Below are 23,281 nucleotides of genomic sequence, written 5' to 3' on the forward strand. Positions count from 1 at the left end.
ATAATCTTTCAGCTTTTCTGAGATCCTTCTTGCATAGCAGCAGTTCAGGATCGAACCAGCCCTCTTGGTTTTGGGTTCTTATTCTGCGGGTTTTTGTGGGGGCAATCTCGTTTAGTATGTTGGTACTATCTTGTATCCAGGAGGTCATGATTTGTTCCGTATCGTCTATTGGATTGGTGTTGATTTCGAAATGGGACCAGAATTCCTTTGGGTCAATCTTTCCTCTGGTAGTGTGGGTTTTGATGATTCTTGTTTTGCCGCTTTTAGGGGGTTTGTGTTGGCATCCAATGGTGAAGGTACATAGGCGGTGGTCGGACCAAAGGGAGTCTGACCAGCTGCCTTGTTTCCAATAAAAAGTGGGATTGGCCTGTTCCTTGGAGGATAGAGTTACCAGGTCTAACTGATGTCCTCTTTGGTGGGTTTTGATAGGGGGGTGTTTGTCAAAGCCTAGTTGGGAGAGCAATGACCAGAAATCCGAGATTTCAGGTTGGTCAGTTTGCTCGAGGTGTATGTTGATGTCCCCGCACAGTAGGTTGTATGGGCTTGTTAGAGAATTGGTAAGTAGTGATTCAGCGAAGTCATCTTTGGTCGTGGTCCATTTTTTGGGGGGTATGTAAAATAAAGTCTTTAAGCCCGTTACATCAACGGGTGCTAGAATAGATGTGTCTGTCTGTCTGTGTTTCTTTATCTCTCTCTCCTTGGCCGCTGTCTGTATTCTTCTGTCTCCCCGCCCCCCCCCGAGCAAAGCTGTCTACCCCCCAGCACACACCTCCCCCCCCAAAGCAGTCCCCTTTCCCTCTGCCTGTCTCTCCATGGCCCTCTTCTGTCTTCCCCCCCAGAGCAAAGCTATCTGTCCCCAGCACACCTCCCCCCAAAGCAGCCCCGTTTCCATCTCCCTATCTTTCCATGGCCCCTTCTGTCTCCCCCCAGCACACCCCCCCAAAGCAGCCCCCTTTCCCTCTCCCTGTCTCTCCATGGCACCTTCTGTCTTCCCTCTTAGAGCAAAGCTGTTTGCCCCAAGCACACCCCTCCCCCCAAAGCAGTCCCCTTTCCTTCTCCCTGTCTCTCCAGGGCCCCTTCTGTCTTCCCCCCCAGAACAAAGCTGTCTGCCCCCGGCACACCTCCCCCCAAAGCAGCCCCCTTTCCTTCTCCCTATCTCTCCATGGCCCCTTCTGTCTCCTCCCAGAGCAAAGCTGTCTGTCCCCAGCACACCTCCCCCCCAAAGCAGCCCCCTTCTGTCTCCCCCTAGCACACCCCTCCCCCCAAAGCAGCCCCCTTTCCCTCTCCCCCTGGCTCCCGGTATTGACCCCCTTCTTACCCTCCCTCCATCCCCGCGTCTTCTGGCCTGCTCCTCTTCAAAGCAGCCTGCGATCGTGGTGGCCGGTAGAGAATGACACGGGGAGCGATCCCCACAGGGAGCCGTGGCGTGGTGGCGGTTTGGCTGCGGGTTATGGAGACTCCATAGCCAAATCGCCGCAGACACGGGGACAAAAGTTTTCACCGCCCGCAAAAACGGTGAAAAGATTTGTCCCCGCAGGCCAATGTACCCCCTTCTAAGTACCGCTATTTACCTTGTCTTCACCGTGTGTCTTTGGTTCGGGACCGGGTGTTTGATTTTTTTTTCCGGCGGCCATGTTTGTCTCCGCCATGTGGTCTGTCTCCTCCAACTCTCTACCCGACTTGCACGTTGCCGCATTGACTCCGCCCCCCAATATACTGGCTCCTCATTTGATTCGTGGCATCCCCTGCAGGCTCAAGAGCTGTGAGGAGCTGTGCCTAGCGATTGCTCTGCTGATTCGCGGCGTCCCCTGCCGGCTCAAGAGCTGTGATCAGCTGATCAGGAAGAGGAGCTGTGCCTAGCGATTGCTCTGCTAAGCAAGTACCAGGCACAGCCCCTCTCCTCTTTTACCGTACAAACAGCATGCTAATTGTGTGAGCATAGCCTGGTAAAAGGAAATCGCTCCCAACCCAGCATTTTTAACTGGAATTGATGGAGCTTTGTGCATCATACCCTTAGTATATTGAAATATGCTCACTATGCAATGACATGCCCACAGGGGGCTCGAATGGAACACACAGCAGTGCCATTCCCAGACCAGGAAATCAGCCATTTTCGGTAACCTGCAAATGCTTGGCCCTGATGCTTTCCCACCACCTTTAGGAGATATTTAATCCTTTATTTAATTGCAAAAATCCTGAATTACCATAGGAAAATCAGGACCCAATCATTTTTTTGCAGTCTGTTAAATGGACAGTACTATGCAGATCATGCAGTAACAGCCTTTTGTTCATTTCTGCACTGGAAAAAGGATCATTTCATATCCATGTGCAATGTTATTGAGGAGGGGGCCTGGTAATTAGAACCACGAGTCATCTGTTCTCTTCCCTCTAATACACACCTTGCTCCTTTTCGGTAAAGCCTTAAGTCAGCAAACCTTCCACAAAACGAGATTCATATATCACTGCCTGACATGGAACAAAAGGTAAATTGCATTGCTCAAGAAAAGCAGGAAAGGGAGACCTCAGAGAAAGAATAAATGTATGCTGCGGTGACGGTGACGGGGTGGTGAATGGGGTAGCAGTGGCGGTGACGGAGCGGTGAAAGGGATGGCAGTGGCGGTGACGGGGCGGTGAAGGGAATGGCGGTGACGGGGCGGTGCAGAGGATGGTGGGCCGGGGACAGGGTGGTGACGGGGACAAATTTTTTCCCCGTGTCATTCTCTAGTGGCCGGCTTTAGCGAACCTAGCAGGCCGCTCTCCAACTCGGTAGCACGTTCCGTCTGGCACGATCCTGTGCGTCAGAGGGAGCGTGCTACTGAGGTTGGAGAGCAGCCTGCGAGGTTCTTTAAAGCCGGCCACGATCGCAGGCTGCTCTGAAGAGGAGGATTAGCAGCAGCGGCGGCGAGTGAGAGCGGGAGGTGACGCGGGCAGGGAGAGAGCACGGGCAGGCGAGGACGTGGGCAGCCACCGCACGCGCCTCCAGCCCCTGCAAGCGCCGTGAGGTGTCAAATAGAACACTGCCACAGAAGCACACCTCATAGCGCCAGGAATCACGAATTTTCAAGAGCGCATGCGCGCTTAGGGTTTTATTATTATAGATATTGGAAGTCAATTTGGGGACAAATAAATTTAGTACTAGATTCAAATGTTCCAATGTCATATGAGGCTATAATTTGTGGAACAATTTTACATGTGAAACCCACTCTAGATAAATATAAGAGTCGTCTATTTATGATCCTAACAGGTATAGCCATTCAATTGATTACAAGTACAGTGGAACCTTGGTTTACGAGCATAATTCATTCCAGAAGCATGCTCGTAAATCAAGTTACTCGTATATCAAAGTGAGTTTCCCCATAGGAATGAATGGAAACTCGCTTTGATTCGTTCTACCTCCTCCTCCCCCTCCCCCCCGAGGCTACCGGCGCTGCTCCATCACCCCTTCCCCCCCTGCTCTAACCGGCATCGCACCCCCACCCCCCGCAAACGTCCCCCACGAGAACCGCATCGCACCCCCGTGCTGAAAGCGGCATCCGCCCTTCCTTCCTCCCAAACATGCTCCTTACCCCATCTGCCGGTTGTGCCACTGAAAGAAATCTCCCGCCTCTTGCCTGGGCCGGGCCTTGAGCATCTGCGCATGCTCAAGGCCTTCTGGCTCTCGTTCTCTCCGAGATTTCAAAGAACGAGAACGCTAATATACAATTTAACACAGCCTCATGTGCTATGCCCTCTAAGATGAGGGAAATCTGAAGATCGTAAAAAGCCAGGCATGCTCTCAGAGACGTCAAACACTGCAAAGTTAAACAAAGCAGTAGAACTACTGCTTACTTCTGCAGAGTTTAAAAAGCAATGATAAAAATACACCTTACCACAGCCAAAGGCGAGGGAGCTTTGGGAGGTTTTAAACTGCCACAAAATAAAACATATCTTCTCATGCATGAAAGAGAGCAGAGGCACAAACACATTCTCACAGTGGCAGAGTACTGACACCTTGGGGGGGGGGGGGGGGAGAGGAAGAAAAATGCCAGAAAATAAACACAGCACAAACTCACTACACTGTCTTCTAAAAGAGGTTTCAATGGACTGGAGATGGGGGGGAGGGGGACAAGTCAGGAAACTCAGAGACCTCCGATATGTACCTCTGCACCACATTTATTTATTGCACAGGAGTTAGAGCCAAACAAGGCAGTCCCCAAATGCAACTGAAAACTCAGGTAAAAACTGGATCAGGAGAAATCCCCCCAAAGGTACCTCAAACATGACAAACATAGCAGAAATACTGGTTCAGGAAAAAAAAACCCCAAGCCAAAAAAGACCCTCCAAAGCAAATGGAGCTCAGAAGAGAAAACCTCAAAAGGAATTATAGCTCAACTGAAAACTAGTCAGAACAAACTCAAGAGCTGCAGGAGGGAGGGGGTTCAAGAACACTACACTGTCAGCAAGGCTAAGCCTGGATGCTGCCTTGAATCGGTTCAGCAGATGGCCACCAGGAAGATTGCAGGGCTCAAGGGTCTCTCGTATGAAGAGAGGCTGAACAAATTACAGCTCTACACTCTCGAAGAACGTAGGGAGAGGGGAACACGATTGAGACATTTAAGTACATCACAGGACGTATAGGGGTAAAAGATGATATTTTCTTTCTCAAAGGACCCTCGGCCACAAGAGGACATCCGCTCAAATTCAAGGGCGGGAAATTTCATGGCGATTCCAGAAAGTATTTCTTCACGGAGAAAGTGGTGGATCATTGGAACAAGCTTCCAGGGCAGGTGATCGAGGCAAGCAGCGTGCCAGACTTCAAGAATAAATAGGATGCCTATGTCGGATCCCTACGAAGGTTGAGTTAAGGAATTGGGTTATTAGGGCATAGACTAAGGGGATGGGTCAGTAGAGTGGGCAGACTTGATGGGCTATAGCCCTTTTCTGCCATCATCTTTCTATGTTTCTATGTTTAAACTGAGCACAAAACAAAGACTGCATAGTGCTGCCCGATTAAAGAAAAAAAAATTTCAATTAGATTCAGCCTATTGAATCGATTTATTTGATTCGATTCGATTTTCCTGCCCAATTGGATGATTTTTTCCAAACATCCTGGTGGGTTTATTTTATAGCCTCTTCACCCGTTTGCCCTCTCCTACCCACATTGGTCCTGTGGTGTAAACAAACAAACAAACAAACAAAAATACTTTTTCTCTCTCTGTTAAATCCTAGCTCACGTTCGTAGTCTAATACCAGCTCTGGAAGGATACATATTTCAAATCTGACATATTGTAATCACAAAACAGAAAATAAAATTATTTTTCCTACCTTTTGTTGTCTGATCATTTTTCAAATCATGTTGGTCCCATGTTGATCTAGTTGTCTTCTGATCAGGCTCTCCTTCTTTCTCCATGCTAACCATCCATCTTCCATCTCTGTCCTCCCCTTCTGTTTCCCTTTCCTCCCCCGGAGGTCTTGCATCTTTCCTTTTGTTCATCTCCATCCCCCTGTAGCTGCAGCAATGGACTCCACCATCCACCATCTCTTCTTTTCTCAACTATCCTTTCATCCAGCATCTCTCTTCTGTGTCCTTGTTCCTATGCTCCCTCCATGCCCAGCATTTTATCTCTCCCCATATCCAGCTTCTTCTTTCTCTCTTCCTTACCTCCTGTATCCCCTTCCCCAGGTACAGGCTTCCTCCTACTATCTCTCCTGACATCCTGCACCCTGCCCACATATTTTGGAGCAGTATATGTCCCTCTTGTATCCTCCCCCTTGTGGTCTTGCATTTCTCTCTCCCTCTCTTCATTAGTCCAGCACCTCTCCTCTGCTTTCCTCCCTCTCTTTTTGGTTTGTTCTCTCTCTTCCCTTCACTTCACCACAGGTCTCCCCTCCCCTCTCTTACTCCTTCCTCCTCCTCCCTCTGCACAGGCCTGTCCCCCTCCCATTGTGAAGGCACTCATCCTCCTCCCTCCTCGCTGCGAAGGCCTGCTCCCCCCGCAAGCTTGCATGTTCCCCCAGCTTTCCCGCTCTTACTTTAAGCAGCTAATAAAGCAGCCTGCAGGATCGCTGGTGCTATAGCGATCCCTGCAGCTGCCTGTTGCCCTCAACGGCATGTTCTCTCTGCCGCGATCCTGCCCCTGAAGGTTATTTGCGATTTATTTTGGGGGCCGAGTTTAATTTTTTGGGCTATTTTTAAGCCTTACCTGGTGGTCTAGCATGTTTTTGAGGCAGGAGCGATCTTCCTACGCTCCTGCCCCGTGCAGATCACTCATAAGAAATGGCTGCCATTAGCTCCCATAGTCTCTTGAGACTACGACGGGAACTCCCCGCAGCTATTTTTTATGAGTGATCTGCACGGGGCAGGAGCGTAGAAGATCGCTCCTGCCCCAAAAGCCCACTAGACCACCAGGTAAGGTCTGGGATGGTTTGTTTGAGTGAGAGTTTGTATTTAAAGCACAGAAGGCGGGAGGAGGCGGGTGTGGGTCAGAGCCGGCCGAAAAATTTTTCGCGGTTTTTCACACTTCGCAGTCCGGCTCTGCACCTAACCCCCGTGAATACGGAAGGAGAAGTGTACTGACCCTGGAAGGGACTGCACAGCTAACTTATAGGCTCCACCCACATGCTGGTAGGCATGCATAAACCATCTGTCTAGGCCGGTCTGGAGGGATGCAAAGGGAAGTAACTTTTGCATGAAATGAGATAAGACATTACAGTACACTGCTGGACAATCTTGTTCAATGTCAAACTGCTGTTCTGATACTTTACTTTCCTACTGTTAAAAAAAAAAATTTGATATATTACTGGTGATTTATAAGCAGCACATTCAGCGTCACTTCTAATTTTCTTTGTTTCAAAATTAAGCATCCAAACTCTTTAGTTTCAGGCAACGAGATGTTCTACCAGCTTAGCTAAAAAAAACAAACAAACCTGTAACTGGTTTTGTCCCTTACATGTTACTCATACGAATACATATTGATATGAATTATGAGTACTTGTGGATATCTTATCTTGATGACTCTTGTCCTCCTGGTGGGTGTTACAGGCAGCACTGCATACAATGGAACCAACCCTAAGAGAGCAGTCTTGGAAACAGCTTTCACTGCAGCAGTTTTATCACAAGGCCACCTAAATCATTCACAGCTTGACAGTTCAAATAAGGTAGGAAAAAGGCTAGTACAATGTAACAAAAAAGTATTATATTGTAAAATATAGTGACACAGTATATTACAGCAGATAAAGACCCACATGGTCCTTCCAAGTCTACCCAACAAAGAGGTCCGAGCCACACCTGCCATTCTGTGCAGGTTACATTCCTTCATGATCAAATACTAGCATCACATGACAGCATAACCTGTAGGAGAGAAGTACAGAAATCTTAAATGGCAAAATGCCATGTAAGCAAAGCATTATTTTGAAGGTCAAGCAGAATTTATATCTATGCTGACAGATATTCATTAGAGAAGAAAGGTTCTCACTTTCCCTGGTCAGGAGTCCGCTGGAGCATGGAGGATATTTTCAGCAGAGTGCTGGAGTCCTTCAGCTGTGATAGCACATTCAGCAGTAGCACAATTGATCGACTCATATGAGATGCAAAACTGCCTGGGCGGTCAATCTCATCCACTGGGATACGCCAGATTCCCTGCCAGAAATCAGATATATTACTATAAGCAGCAAAAAAGTACACATGCTGATGGGAGAGATGTTCAAGGAACTGGGTTATCCGATAGTTCTAGATTATAAAAGACAGGCTAAATCAATCTTCTCTCTGATGACCAGGAGCCATCTGATAGCAAAACAGGCTGTAAGCCCTATGGGACATGAAAATACATTCAGCTAGGACTGGTAACAGCTTGTACTAGCAATGAGAAGGCATAAGCTTGCCATGACAAAGTTTCTAGAATCTGAATCCAAGGAACACGGTGCTAGAAGAAGCAGAAGCATGCATGCTGATGAGAGACATGCCCCAGAACTCAAGACAGGTATACGCTGGTATCAGAGAGAAAGAAGGAGATCTGAATGCCCTGATATTAGGGAGGAATCTACAGAGATACACCTTACCAGTGAAAAAAAAGTTACACCATTTATCTGTAATTAAGTAACTCTAGCAAGAGCAGCTCAATGGACCCACCAAAATGAGTCATGTGACACTATCCCAAAAGTGCCATTTTGGAAATCATGAAGCTTTTAAATCTGTTATAGCATATATATATATACATACATACACACACACTTTTCTTTTTTGTGAAAGTTAAGGATATTCCTGTGTGTGCTATTCCATGGCAATAGGGAGAGACAGCGGAATCCAAAGAAGGCCTGTCCATCAAATATAGGATGAGAAGGTAAAAGCCTGTTCACTTGAAGGTTATTATTTATTTGATATACTGCCTTTCTCCCACAGTTTACAATACATTGACTAGTAATCAGATATGCGAGTCAAATCCCCTGAAGAAGAGTTTGTTCTCATAAGAGGACAGACTCCGACTTAGCTGGGTATCCATCATGACCTACTATGTGAGACAGTCTGCTCTAAAAGATTCTTACAGGAAGAAGCCAACCACATCTACAGAAGAGAAAGCACCTTTAATGGAGTAACATTCTTAGTGAATTACTGAGAGTTTTAGCTGCATGACACCAGTCTGATGTATGAAATAGACTCTGACGGCCAAGTTAGCTACAGTCTGCTGAGTCAGACCAGAGAAGAACAATGTGCTTATAAAAAGGAACCGAGGGAAGCTAAGAGAAGAATGTTAAGAACAGATGATTTCACAGACCAGAGGAGGGAAGCCTCCTATCACATACTGTGTTCCCTTTATAAATTTTAACTATTGCCTATCAGGCAGCCCAACATTCCTACATCCCATACGAACCATCTTGTTCTTTTCACTCCACTTAACACAAACTTCTAGCAATACCTTCCCAAATGGGAGAACCATGCCACTCAGGTTTCTGTAATGAAATTCCCTTGTAGTGGCTATTCAACAAATTGTCTCAAAAATTTTAAGATAGCCCTAAAGACATATTTTAGCCAAGCATTCCTCTCAGAATAGCATGCAACTGTCTCATCTTTTGGACTATTAAGCTACTTCTCTCTAAAATGTCCACCATCATGGGGGTGGTCTTTGTGGCATTCCTTTGCAGCATTCAGCCAATCACTGTTTCTTCTTATTATTTATATGATAATTTTATTTTTGTTTTGTCTGGGTTTTTTATGTGAATTAACTTAAATATTGTAACCTAGGCTTTTCTTGTGTCTCTTCCCCTCTACTACCCCTTCTTGTTAATTTATCCTGGTAATGTAAACTGCTTAGATATTAATTTGATGGGTGGTATGTCAAGCTTGAAATGTAAATCTCATCTCAGCTGGGGTTTGAGCAATTATGAGCAACCAGTTTAAGAGTCCCTTTGACTTATCACAACAATTACATGACACTGAGGCTGTTAGTACAGAACACACACTTAACATTATAAGAGATTTATTAGATATGCCCTTGATACAGGCCAGCAGTTCTCATCCCAGTCCACACATATCATCTGGCTAATTTAATGTTCAGAATAACCAGGGTTGCTTGCTGTTTTGATATTTTTGTAGTGCTTTGTTTATCATTCAATAAAACTTTAACCCCTCCCCCGCAACACTTCTAATCTAGCCCATTTTCAATCTTATATATCACCTTTTCCCCTTAATAGGTGATCCAAAGGAGTAGTCATTTTACAGCAGGCTTTTTAAAAATAAAATTATCAGCCTGATCTAATCCTTCATATTAATTCCAGAATGAAAAAGGATATTTTAATAATAATAATAAATTAACAGCAAAATATAATAAAACATTTACAATAATAAGTAAACACTTCTAACACAGACCTTTGCTCTCCTCACAGTAGGTACAAGTGGCAGGATATATCAAAATAGAAAAAACAAACTCTCACCCAAATTATATCACATTGTATAGAACATGCAAGCAAGTCACTTAATCCTCTACTGTCCCAGGTAATTTAGATAGATTGTGAGCACCAGGACAGATAGGGAAAATGCTTGAAGTACCAACTGTGTTTCCCCCAAACTAAGACACTATCTTAAATTAATTTTGGGCCCAAGAAACGCACTAGCTCTTATTTTCGGAGTAGGTCTTATTTTTTTCATGTACAATGATCATCTCTCCTTTCCTCTCCTCCACCCCAATTCTTCCTCTTTCCTTTCTCTCCCCCCACATGCACAGCATCTTTCCTCCCCTCTCACCTATCCACTTATGCTTTCCCTTTGCAGCATCTATATATCCTTCCCTTTCTCCTCCCTGTGCAGCAGAACCTTTGCACAGCATCTTTCTATCACTCCCTCCCATCCCTTGTGCAGCAGAACCCTTGCACAGCTTCTATCCCTTCCTTCCTCCCATCCCCCCATGCAGCATCTTTCTATCCCTCCCTCCCATCCCCCCTGCCGCACAGCTGAATCTCCGGTGACCCTTCCATCTCTCCCTCCCATCCGAATCCCGCCAACTGCAAGACCGACACCTTCTTCCAAATGGCAGCAATCTAAACAGGCTGCTTCGCAGCCTTCTCCCGCCAGGGCGCTCCGTGTGCCACGTTGATGATGACTTCATCAGTGATGCGGCACAGGAATGCCCCGGTGGGAGCAGGCCGCGAAGCAACCTGTTTAGACTGCTGCCGACACTGCCATTTGGAAGAAGGTATGTCAGTCTTGTGGTCGGCAGGATTCGGATGGGAGGGAGAAATGGAAGGGTCAGCAGGGGGTTCAGCTGCTCGGCAGAGGGGGAAGCGATGTTGCAGGCAAATCCAGCGCTTCAACTAGGGCTTATTTTTGGGGTAGGGCTTATATTAAGACCTGCCCCAAAAATCATGCTAGGTCTTATTTTCGGGGAAACATGGTATATGTAAACTGCTTTGAGTATGGGTGTATAACTACAAAAAGGCAATGTAAAAGTCCCAATCCCTTAATAATCAAAATGTACATCATAAGAAAAGAAATCAAAATCTTATAACACACCATGTCCTAATACTGATTAGGGAGGAGTAGCCTAGTAGTTCTACAGCCTCAGCACTCTGGAATTGTGGGTTCAAGCCCAGCACTGTTCCCTGTGACCTTGGGCAAGTCACTTAACCCTTTATTGCCCCAGCCATACTAGGTAGATTTTAAGCCTGCTTGGACAGACAGGGAAAAATGCTTGAGTACCCGAATGTAAAACTGCTTAAACAACCTCCCCTTGATAGGCAGTATATAAATAACTAATAAAATTAAACTAAAAACATGAATATGTCCACATGTGGCAATAGGGATTTACTATTGCCCCATTGTTTTAACTGGGTTAATAATAAACATGCAAGAGGTACCTGCATGCACTACTGTTATATGTAAATATATCTCATGTATATTTGTACTGAACATCCTACAACATACTTGGGAAGTCTTCTAGGCTCAGGTTGAGAACTGATTCTAGGCCACAATTAGGGAGTAGTGAGAGAGATTAAAGAGTGATTTATCCCCTTAGATTAGAAGGCTCTTCCCAACATGGCTGAAAATAGGATAGCTTTTGTAGTGACTGACCAGACCTCTCACTTCCCTGGCACAAAAGGTAAACACCTCTTTTGACACACTCAGCTATAAACTTCCTCTTCCCCATTGGTACGTCAGTTAGTGTGCAAAGCAAGATAACAGATAAAGATCTCCTGTTTGCAGATGTAGAACATCCTGATGCAGGAAGGAACAGAATGATTATATGAGTATTAAAAGATGCTACTACTACCATGATATACTTTAATCTCCAAGAACAATATGAATACAAATTCCCCTAATTAGGGGATACCCACTGCTCAAATCTTTCATCTCTGCTCAGACCAGTCAATATATTCTCCTGCCTGTTATTTCTGACAATGTTTGAAGAAAGTATAACTTTACAGCTTCCTGGCCAGGCCACAGCAAGAATTAGTTTTACCCATAGCTCAGACTTATTGAAGTAAGAAGCAAGAGAAAGTAGGTATGTTGGCAGAAGGAGGAACTGAACTCTGTACAGAGATAACTAAACAGTTTTGCTACTTCTGCCTAAATAAAAACCACTGTTTCATGACCAAGAAAGGAAACAGAAGCAGGCCACTGATGGGTGACCCAGGAAGATGTGGCCTTTCTACAGTTGTGCATCCTTCAGTTTTGTCATGGATAGTCTTTGAGGAGGAGTTGGACAGGAGGATCAAGAAGAGGCTTACTAGTTATCTAACTCAATTCCAGCAACTCAAATATCAGCAACATCAAAGCAAACGGATGTTATACTAGTCCTTGAGTAATGCAAAAAAAGCCCCCCCAAAAGGAATAAATGCTTAAAAGACATAATATATGGACTGGGTATGCCCTAGGACATTACAGGCCATATGGTTCCCTAGCTTCCACACTAAATAACACAATACAACCTCAAATTTAAATTTTTGAAATGAGAAGCACCCTCAGAGTGAGTTTGAAAGCTCTAAAGAGCCGCTCAGAAGAGCGGCTCTAATGCTAAAAAAAAGCAGAGCCGGCAAACACCGGGCAGAAAATACTACTCCCACCGGCCGCACACCATCATCTGGGTGCTCCTGGGTGCTTTAAAGTGCAAATTCAGTGCAAACAATGTGCAATAAATAAATATTGGTGGAAAGGCTAGACATCAACTGTCCTGTAATGCCCCGAATGCCTGAGCTCACTGACCCAAAGACAGACAGTGTAAAAGTGAATCACTTATCCCTCCAGGTACTTAGCTGAATGTAAAATGCTGTAATCAAGTGGTATCGGAGGAAGCTCAAGTCCTTTTCAATCAAAGGCAGAAGTTAAAATGCAGTCCTATTTCAACGCGGCTCAACCCAGCTGTGTTTGCCTGCTCGGCTCCTGAGGAAGGGATTACGGCCCTGAAACCCTGCTAGGTTGAGCCGCGTTGAAATAGGACTGCACTTTAACTTCTGCCTTTAATTGAAAAGGACTTGGGCTTCCTCCGATACCACTTGATTACAGCATTTTACATTCAGCTAAGTACCTGGAGGGATAAGTGATTCACTTTTACACTGTCTGTCTTTGGGTCAGTGAGCTCAGGCATTCGGGGCATTACAGGACAGTTGATTTCCTGCCTTTCCACCAATATTTATTTATTCAATTTTCTATACCATTCTCCCAGGAGAGCTCAGAACGGTTTACATGAATTTATTCAAGTACTCAAGCATTTTTCCCTGTCTGTCCCGGTGGGCTCACAATCTTATCTATTGTACCTGGGGCAATGGGGGGATTAAGTGACTTGCCCAGGGTCACAAGGTGTAGCATGGGTTTGAACCCACAACCCCAGGGTGCTGAGGCTGTAGCTTTAACCACTGCGCCACATTCTTCCACTTTAAAGCACACAGGAGCACACAGATGATGGTGTGCAGCCGGCGGGAGTAGTATAATCTGCCCAGAGTTTGCCGGCTCTGCTTTTTTAAGCATTAGAGCTCTTCTGAGCTGCTCTTTAGAGCTTTCAAATAGAGAATGACACGGTGACAAAATTCATCACCGTTCCCGTCCCTGCGGATAACCGCGGGAAACCATCTTTATGTCATTCTTTAAGGAGAGAGAGAAAAATCAGAGTATGAATGGCCACAACCACTGACCCACAAGCTTTGCTTTGAAGAATGCTGGTGTAGAAGGACTGAGGTTGAAATAGACATTAGAAAATGACATGGGATTATTTCCCGCGGTTATCCGCGGGGACGGGAACGGTGATGAATTTTGTCACCGTGTCATTCTCTACTTTCAAACTCACGCTGAGGGTGCTCCTCATTTCAAAAATTTAAATTTGAGGTTGTATTACATTACATTGATGTCTTGTAGTGTGTTATTTAGTGTGGCGGCTAGGGAATCATATGGCCTGTAATGTCCTAGGGCATACCCAGTCCATATTATTCTATCATACTAGTCCTTGAGACATGCATTGCCTGGGCAATTTCATCGAAATACAGAGCATCAGAAAGAGGAAGTTTACTCAAGGCGTTTGTTCACATCAAGATTTAGAGACTAACATTCGAGGAACATCCTCACCAAGGTCTTGACTACTAGCTAGGTGCATACTCAAGCCTTCTCTATTAGAGAAATTACTGGCTGGAGACTGAGCAGTTCAGGGGTTCAGATTTCAAACAAGCGTTCTCTGAAAAGGAGTGTTCCGCTGGTTGCTTCATGCACAGAAGCTGAGGAGAAAAGTGTGATGGCTCCAGAGGAGGAAGCCTGCTGATCAAGGCAGAGTAAAAGAAAGAGCGAGAGAAGAACAGATTCAAAAAGAACATTGCTTAGAAAAAGTCTGAGAGTGAATGCAGCAGACAGGATGTGGGGAGGTTTTAGCTCCTCCTTTGATGTGAGGTGTGCACAGTGACTTCTGTAAAGATATGTGATCATGCATGAATACATCATCCAATGCATACAGACAGACCCAATCTGCTATATCAACAATAGGTGCTATTGCCTTTTTTTATTTTGTTTTAAGAAAATACACCTAAAATAGTTATTAAAATTCTGGGCTCATCAATATAACAGCAATATGAATTCTCTGTTACTATGCAGGAGAAGTCCTCTTCAGGGCTACTCTCAAGAGATGAATCAAGCTGAGTACAAGAATGGGCCGTCTGGCCTGGAAACACCAGGTGGTAAGATTTCAGTGTAAACCTTAGAGAACATGGACTCCTCAGTATAAAATTAATTCCATCCTCAATGCAATGAAAAATACTGGCATCAGTGTGCCTGAAATCCACGGTAATGTCACTAATAAATCTCTTGATGTGAACACTGGTGAAATGCCTAAAGCATGTGACTCAGCATGACTGAAGCAGCAATTCATGCCTCCATCATCATTTTATTGCTACATGATACAGACCTTATAGGATGCAAGGAACAAAGAGCATTTTAAAGTTTTATTGATTTTTTTTTTTTAAGTCTTCTCACGAGCTTTTAAGAAATAGTACTTATGTTTATATATCACCTAAAGCTTTTAGAAATTATAGGTGATTAATAATTAGAATAAATAAAATAATAATTAGAATAAATAAAAGTTTAGGAAAACATTGAAGAAATGGCAGTTTCTACAGTGATTTTTTTGGACTATGTATTTTTATTAAATGATCTTCATTGTTTGATCAAATGTAACTGGACTTCTCTTAGAGATGATTGTTGCAGTTGTCCAGGTCTCACCGCGTCTGGATAGGTAGAACCAAGGTTTCAGCCATCATGCTGTGGCTTTCTTTAGGTTATGGCTGAAACATCAGTTCTACCTACCCAGATGTGACGAGACCCAGACAACTGCAACAATCATGATGCTAGCTGCGGAAGCCTAGGAGAACGTATAACGCTTCTCTTAGAGATGTTAATTAAAAGCACGCTATGAAATGATTCTAAGGTCACTTGCCATTTTAATTTTTTTTTTTTTCCGTTTAATGATCTCTTGTAAATTGCTATTTGATCCCCCTTCTATTGGGGAGTAAGAGGAGATAGTATCTTTAAATTTTTTTTTTCTTTTTAATTAAGATTTATTACTAATTGCTCTATAGTCTATATCTCATTTTTTGAGCAAGTTGAATGATTATTCATAGTTTGGGGAATTGTTTATTGCAAAATGTTTTATAAAGTTAAAAAAGTAGGTTAAGAACAAGTTATGCTTTTAAAGCTGTTTTTAAGTCAGATTTGTATGCGACTCAGAACTTGTAGCTTTTAAGATTCTTGCTGCTTACCTCTGCTCCCAGCTGACAAAAGGACCAACTGTCCCTCAGTGTTCCCTCTAAGGTACAGCATACAGAACCACACTCTGTTCTCCATGTGGCCAAACATCATTCCTGAATCTGCTACAGAAGTGTAGGAGTCTGTGCCACTGGAAATACTGCTCAGTGAAATCAAATGAAGCCACAACCACATACTTAAGTACAAGTCGTACTTAAGTCAGGTGTCTGTAACTTGGGGACTGCATGTAAACTAAATATCCTTGATGGATGGCTTTGGAGAAGCTGGGGCTATCCTCTAGCTGTGACTACGCTGGGGCTATCCTCTAGCTGTGACTACACTGAAAAGTGGGCAATCTCAATGTCAAACAAAACAAACTGAGGACAAAACACAATGTTCTTGACCTTCCTTTATTTCTTCAATCAATGTTAAAATTCAAGTGATGCATACAGGTTTTAACTGATATATTATTGTGTAGTTGATGTAAGATGGAAAAATGAAAAAAGAATTTGGAGGAAAAAAAAAATTCAATGTTAAAAAATATATCCATATCAGAAAGAGATAATGGTTACTGTGGATGGGCAGACTAGATGGGCCATTTGGCCTTTATCTGCCGTCATGTTTCTATGTCAAGAACATTGTGTTTTTTCCACAGTTTGTTTTGTTGTTGGATTGCTCCTTTTTCTGTGGAACACCGCGTCTTCCTGCTTTTGCTTTTCACAATCTCAATGTCAATTATATTGGTTCTGTGTTTACAAGATGCACTTATACAAGTTGCTGAAGTCTCCACTAAAGGTTCTGTGTTTTCCTGGTCAATGGATAACTCCCTGAACATAGAAAACTGAAGACACATACAAAGTTAAGAGAAGATAGGTATAAATACAGACATGAAGGAAAAGGAGAGGGTGTGCTTGCCAGTCACTTGCAGTACATTGCCTTCTGAGGAAATTATGAGGCAGAGCTCCTTTCTTTTGTTGATAACAAACCAGAAAGGATCTCTGGTGCAACAGCAAGACTCCTGCAATCAAAATAACTGCACACAGCAAGAGGTAGAGTTTAGAAAGCAACAAAGGCAAACCTCTTCCCAAACAGGGAAGGAACATTTTGACTTAAAATCTAAACAGTATTCTTCACCGCTTATAACCTGAAAACAAAATCAAATAATTACTACCAGATTCTTTTCCCATAGCTAGCTTATATTCTTGAAAGTCTGATACAGATTTGTGAAAGGTTGGAAAGACCCTTACCATTTCATTCCCAAGTTGGCTGTATACATACACACTAAGTGAAACCGATTCAGGATTTTACACTGCTATGTATTCTTCCACAGATGTCTGCATATTTCAGAGGTGAAGCTATGGTAATTCAGGACTTTTATACAGCTCTGTGTTCTCCCACACATATTAAAGGTAAAATCAGGGCCCATGCAAAGATTTTATGGGGCTCATTTTCAAAAAAGAAAGATGTCCAAAAGGTGGCATATAGGAACAATTGGATGTTTTTCTCACCAAACCCTTCCAATTTGCTATTTTTGAAATCTATTTTCGAGATGAATTTCTATGCTGTTCATCTAAATCTCAAGGGGGCATGTTAGAGGCATGGTGAGGGTAGCATTAATTGCCATAATTGAACATTTAAGAATACATCCAGGGCACAATTTGAACCTCTGGGGCTAGATATTTTTTAACAACAAATAAGTGCCAAAAAGGTGCCCAAACTGATCAGATAATCACTGCAGGGATGTAAGCATGATCCTCCCACACTCCCCCAGTAGTCACTGACCCCATCCCACCCCGCAAAAATGTGAATGAAACAGTTCATACCTGCTTGAATGACAGCTTCAGATATTATGGACAGTCCTATTAGAGCAGTTCCTGGAGTAGCCTGGTGGGCAGTGTAATTAACAATAGAGATGGGGACTCAGGCCCATACTCCACTCTAACCACTACACTTAGTGTAAAATTGGTGAGCCCTCCAAACCTCATCCTAATCCTACTGTACCCACATATAGGTGTCATTGCAGGCATAAGGGCTATTGGCATGGTGTTTAGTTGGGTACAGTGAGTTTTAGAGGGCTCACCATACAATATAAAGGGGCTATGGTGAGATATAGGAATGTGTGGTACAGTGGTTAGAGCTACAGCCTCAGCACCCTGACGTTATGGGTTGTGACCCTGGGCAAGTCATTTAATCCCCATTGCCCTAGTTACATTAGATAAAGTGGGAGCCCACCGGGACTGTTAGGGGAAAATGCATGAGTACTTGAATAATTTGTAATTTGCATAGAATTCTAGTTTATGCAGAATATAAATTATTATTAAAAAAATATATATACCTGGGATTTTTAATGTGAAATTCACTGCAGTGCCCCCTAGGGTGCCCCACTGCTCTGCTGAGATGTCTGTGTGGAACCCAAGCACAGTACTGGGCAGAGCTTTGGGTTCTTGCCCAGAAATAGCTAAGAAGAAAAAATTTAAATTGAATCAGGTTTGGCAGACTGGATGGACCATTTGGGTATTTATCTGCCGTCATCTACTATGTTACTATGGACATCCTACCACATCCTCCTACATCCTATTAGCTTGTTCTGTGCATTTTTGTTTCTCGATGTGTTTTTTTCAAAAATGGTTCTAAAAGATAGACACCTTGGCTCATATTCTGTTTAAAATGGTACTAAAAAAAAAATTTTCAAGGCGCCTACTGGCCTTTGGATGCACCTACCAGTGCCTAACACCACAGCAGGTGCTAGAAATGTAGGTCTTGAAAATCTTGGCCTACATTTCTGGTGCTTATCTTTGCCGGAAGTGCGATTCTCTAAACAGCGCTGTTACGCAATTGACACACGATTGGCGGCACTTTTAAGTCTGCTGCGGACTACAGTGCCGTTTGGAGAATCCAGGCCACTGAGAACAAATACAACCATTTAAAAAAAAAAATAACAAGACAGAAGTTTAGCAGTTTTAAAAATGGTCAATTATATATGATCAATTGGATTTTTTTTTTTTTTTTTGCATGTTCTGATGTCATATCAAAAATACCCCTCTTTTGTGTCCTAGGCAAGCATTCAGCCTTGTGTCTCCTTCTAATTAACCTTTAGGCCCCTTGGGCCTCTGCCCCCAATCATGATCACCCACCACTACCAATAATCTGGATAAATAGGATGTTGAAAATTGATCTCCCTTCCCCCACCGCAATAAAAGCATCTCTTTTTTTAAGTTTGTGAGTTTGTCAAGATCTATTGTTTTGCTTTGACTGCAGCTGCTCTCCCCTCCCCCCTGAAATTGCTGCTCTAAGCAACTGCCTAGTCTTGTCTAATGGCTGGGTGAAATCATATGCTGTATTCTGAATTCTTAACACAGGTGTATGCTCTTCTATAGAGTTAAAGTGAAATAATGTGCTTCTGAACTGTGAACACCAAGACAGTCTTCTCTCCACACATACAGAGGTGGCCTTCTAGGGCTCATTAAAAACAGGAAACTCCCTAGTTCACCCTTGGGTAAGAAGGAATCTAAAAGGTTATTATAACAGGAGCACAGGTCAAGAGGCAGGCCACTAGGAAGCTTTTGATTTCCTCCATGTGGCACAGCAAGCAGATTTTCCAAACCCAAAATACAGAAGCCATTTTCCCTTTCTCTCTGCTAATGCTGCATTTAGCCATCACTATAGGAAGCATAAAAACGTTTGCTCATTATTTCCTTAATAGGTATAATTCAGAGCCTGGACATGCTTCATACTACAGAATTACTATACCCTGGGGCTGGGGTTTCCTTCATCCAAAAGCCTTGTGCTACCCTTTACTACAGTCTGTCAACATCAGGCAAAACGGTCTGGGTAAGAGAGAAGTATACATTACTGTATGTGCAAGTTCAACTCATTAAAAAAAGAACTTGCTCTATTTGGCTTTCCTTTCCACTATAGATAAACCTTTACTAGCTGCTATTTTTAGAAAAGAAATACAACTTCCTGCTCCACAGACAGCAAATCCTTTTTGTCTCTGACGGTTAAAAAAAATAAAAATAAAATAAAACCACCACCAAAAACTCACCATTACAGAAAAGAGAAGCCCTTCGGGTTATTCCGCCATGCAGAGCATCAACTGCAAAGTTCACTTCGCTGCCCCCGACTGCGGGAGGAGGATCGGGGGTTGAAACAAACAGCATGCATCCTCCGCCTGATGCCCTGCTTTCCCTCTGCCAGCCTGCCATTTCACACCCACGCAAGCTCTCATCGCCTCTCACCCTGGACTGCTCCAACCTTCGCGAGCACGCACGCGCGCTTCCGCTTGAAGAATGCCCCGATGCGTGCGCGCGCCCGCCCCCGCTTAGCTTCACAACATGAGCCCCCAAGGCAATGCCAAAACACGCGAGCACACGCGGCTACTCCACCAGCATCTGCAGACTGCTCTCCGCCGCCAGGGTAACCCAGGAGATCCGGGATTGCATTTCCTGAGGCTTATACTCTGCAGAATGGCTCAAAGGAGCAACGTAGACTGCAGCCCTTTGGTTCAGACTGCGTCTTTCAGGTCCTATCCTAGACGGCTCTGCAATTACAAATATACAGCAACAACAGATTTGCAGCAGCGTGTGAAATCTGATCAGAACAGAATTAGGTATGATAGGGGTAAGAGAGATTTAAGAATCCGAGGAAAGAAAACAAATAGGTAACTGTAGATGATGGATTGTGAGCTTAGGGAAAGTCATGCAAAACAGCACTGAAGGCAAGGTTTGGCCTTAAGAACATAAGAAGTTGCCTCCACTGGGTTAGACCAGGGGTCCATTGCGCCTAGCAGTCCGCTCCTGCGGCGGCCCATCAGGTCCATGACCTGTAAGTGATCCTTTGTCTAAAACCTTTCAATCCCCATTTTTCTTCTATCTATACCCTTCCATAATCCTATCTCTACCTCTGTCTATATCCTTCAATCCCCGTATCCTTCAGGAACTTGTCCAATTCCTCTTTGAATCCCCTTAATGTACTCTGTCCTATCACATCCTCCGGAAGCGCATTCCAGGTGTCTACCACCCTCTGAGTGAAGAAAAATTTCCTAGCATTGGTTCTAAACCTGTCCCCTTTCAATTTCTCTGAGTGCCCCCTTGTTCTTGTAGTTCCCAATAGGCCGAAGAATCTGTCCCTTTCCACCTTCTCTATGCCCTTCATGATCTTGTAAGTCTCTATCGAGTCTCCGCTTCTCCAGGGTGAAGAGCCCCAGCCTTTCCAACCTGTCTGCGTATGAAAGGTTTTCCATACCTTTTATCATTCTTGTCGCTCTTCTATGAACCCTCTCAAGTATCTCCATGTCCTTCTTTAGGTACGGCGACCAATATTGGACACAGTATTCCAGATGCGGGCGCACCATAGCGCGATACAGCGGCATGATGACTTCCTTCGTTCTGGTTGTAATACCCTTCTTAATAATACCCAACATTCTGTTTGCTTTCTTGGAGGCTGCTGTGCATTGTGCCGTTGATTTCATTGTTGTGTCCACCAGCACACCCAAGTCCTTTTCAAGGTTACTTGCCTCTAGTACTAATCCCCCCATTTGGTAGCTGAACATCGGGTTCTTTTTCCCTATATGCATGACCTTGCATTTCCCTACATTGAAGTTCATTTGCCATTAATCGCCCACTCCTCCAGTTTGTTCAGATCCCTTTGTAGGTCCTCACATTCTTCCACATTTCTAACCCTGCTACAGAGTTTAGTGTCATCCGCAAATTTTATAATTTCACATTTCGTCCCTGTTTCTAGGTCATTGATAAATATATTGAACAGCAGCGGTCCGAGTACCGACCGACCTTGTAGCCCTTCGATTTCAAGCTCAACCAACGCTAATGTAAAATTCATATACCACTGATCGGGATGATGCCTACTAGGCATTAATTCTATATTGGCAATTAGGTTTCTATACTACACTACAACAGTGACCGCACACACAAGTCCACAGTTACACAAAGCACCAATGCCAGCTTAATTCTAGTGTGAATGCTTGTGCCAGTTAGTATTCTATAACCTGTGCATGTGAGTGCTAGGCCTATCTCTGCCCCCTCCCAGGTCCACACCTCCTTGTGGCCGTTTCATCATGAGCAAACCCCCTTCAGCCATCTGAACTCCACCGCCCTCACCCAGCTTGCCCTCTCATCGCCTTGGCTCAGACGCTCCTATCCATTCCCTGGCATCAGGAACTGGGGATGGGGGTGCAGGGACAGGCTTTCTCGCGGACTGATGATCCAAAAGTAAAAGGGAGAAGCAACCTGCAATGGCCAGCATGTGAATAGGCATAAGGGATCAGCAGCTTCAAAGAGGAAACATCGCAATAAGAGGTGATGAGCGAGGCTGCAGCACCCTGGAGAACTAGTGCCTGGCTCAGAATGGGACGATTCAGCATGGCTGAAATGAATTATCCCATTCCACCCTAGAAGTTGCGTGCCATTGTATTTGTGTGAAGATGCAATTTGCAGAATCCTAAATAAGGCCAGTTCAGTAGCGAAGTTATAGGATTCTGAACAGTAGCTGTTACTTCCCATTAGTCACGAATCTGAAGAAGGGTGTCACTTTAAAACACTGACCTCCTCCCCTTTGGCAGAAGAGAAACCGCTCCCTCTTCAGTTTTTTCTTTTGCAAGCAAACTCAGAAGGTGTGTTCCGCTCTCCTTCTTTTTGGGTATATTTTGTTGTTGGTCTTCGTATTGTTCTTTGTATCGTATTGTTGGTCTTCATATTTTTCTGCATGGTTTCAGTGCTCGGAGGTCCCCTTCTTGGACTTACTCTGCTGGGGAAAGAATACAATTGCATGTGGTGGACTGCTGCTCCCTGGCCAATCTCTTCTAAGTACCTATGGAGTCAGCCTGCTTTGTGTCCCTTCAGGAGATCAGGATCTGTTTCCCTGGGAGCTGCTCACCTGCTGATTTATCAGAGACTTGAGTGCAGGATGTGTAACAACCCTCTGGGTATCAGGAGCTGAATGTGAAGTTTCTTCTCCCATCGTGTCACGAGGACTTTCAGGGGTGGGAGTCTGTGGTCGGAGTTCACTTGACCAACAGCCAGTAGATTTCCATTGGCAGACTTGTGCTGGCTAATCTCTAAGGCAGAAATCCTTTCCATGTAGGCAGCCTGATTCAAGCTGACAGGCACCAGAAGTCACAGGGAATACTCCCATTATTCCCTATGGGGAAAATTGGGAGTCTAAAAAACCCAGTTTTGAGGTTTTCTGGGGTTAGGTTCCCCCACCTCCAAAACCCCCTTTTTTTTCTATTTTTTGTTTCTTTGTTTAGCTGCAACAGGCCATTTTTGGCACAAATTTTCTGGTGGTGGCCATCTTGGACTTTTTCTTCAAAGTCCTATTTTCTGCTTCAAAGCCCCTTGTTTTGCCTAGGGATCATCTGTAATAGATGCCCTAGGTCAGAGTAGTTCCAATTCCTGTGTTTGTTGTGCAGATTTATCAGCTGAGGAGCGGGAACTTCAGGCTCAGCCTCTAATCATACCTCCAGGGCGTTGAAACCCCTAAAAGCCTGGTCTGCAGGGAAGAGATCCCGCTCAGAGACCGCAAGTAATGAGGAGGCAAAACACGAGTGCATGGTGGCAGAGGATAGCCTAATTCCCCAGT

At 44.3% G+C, this 23,281-nt stretch overlaps 1 protein-coding gene across 6 annotated transcripts in view; it reads right to left on the reverse strand.

The window, feature by feature from the left end:
- The window catches only part of CABIN1 (calcineurin binding protein 1), a 223,083-nt gene that overhangs the window by 72,867 nt on the left and 126,935 nt on the right, over positions 1 to 23,281 (reverse strand). For all 6 annotated transcript variants that reach the window (XM_033954800.1, XM_033954802.1, XM_033954803.1 and 3 more), the window contains one exon: positions 7,455 to 7,618. In XM_033954800.1, the coding sequence (XP_033810691.1) occupies positions 7,455 to 7,618 (164 nt within the window). The remainder of the gene's footprint in view (positions 1 to 7,454; positions 7,619 to 23,281) is intronic.

Source organism: Geotrypetes seraphini, chromosome 8, assembly GCF_902459505.1.
Source record: "Geotrypetes seraphini chromosome 8, aGeoSer1.1, whole genome shotgun sequence".
Taxonomy (NCBI): domain Eukaryota; kingdom Metazoa; phylum Chordata; class Amphibia; order Gymnophiona; family Dermophiidae; genus Geotrypetes; species Geotrypetes seraphini.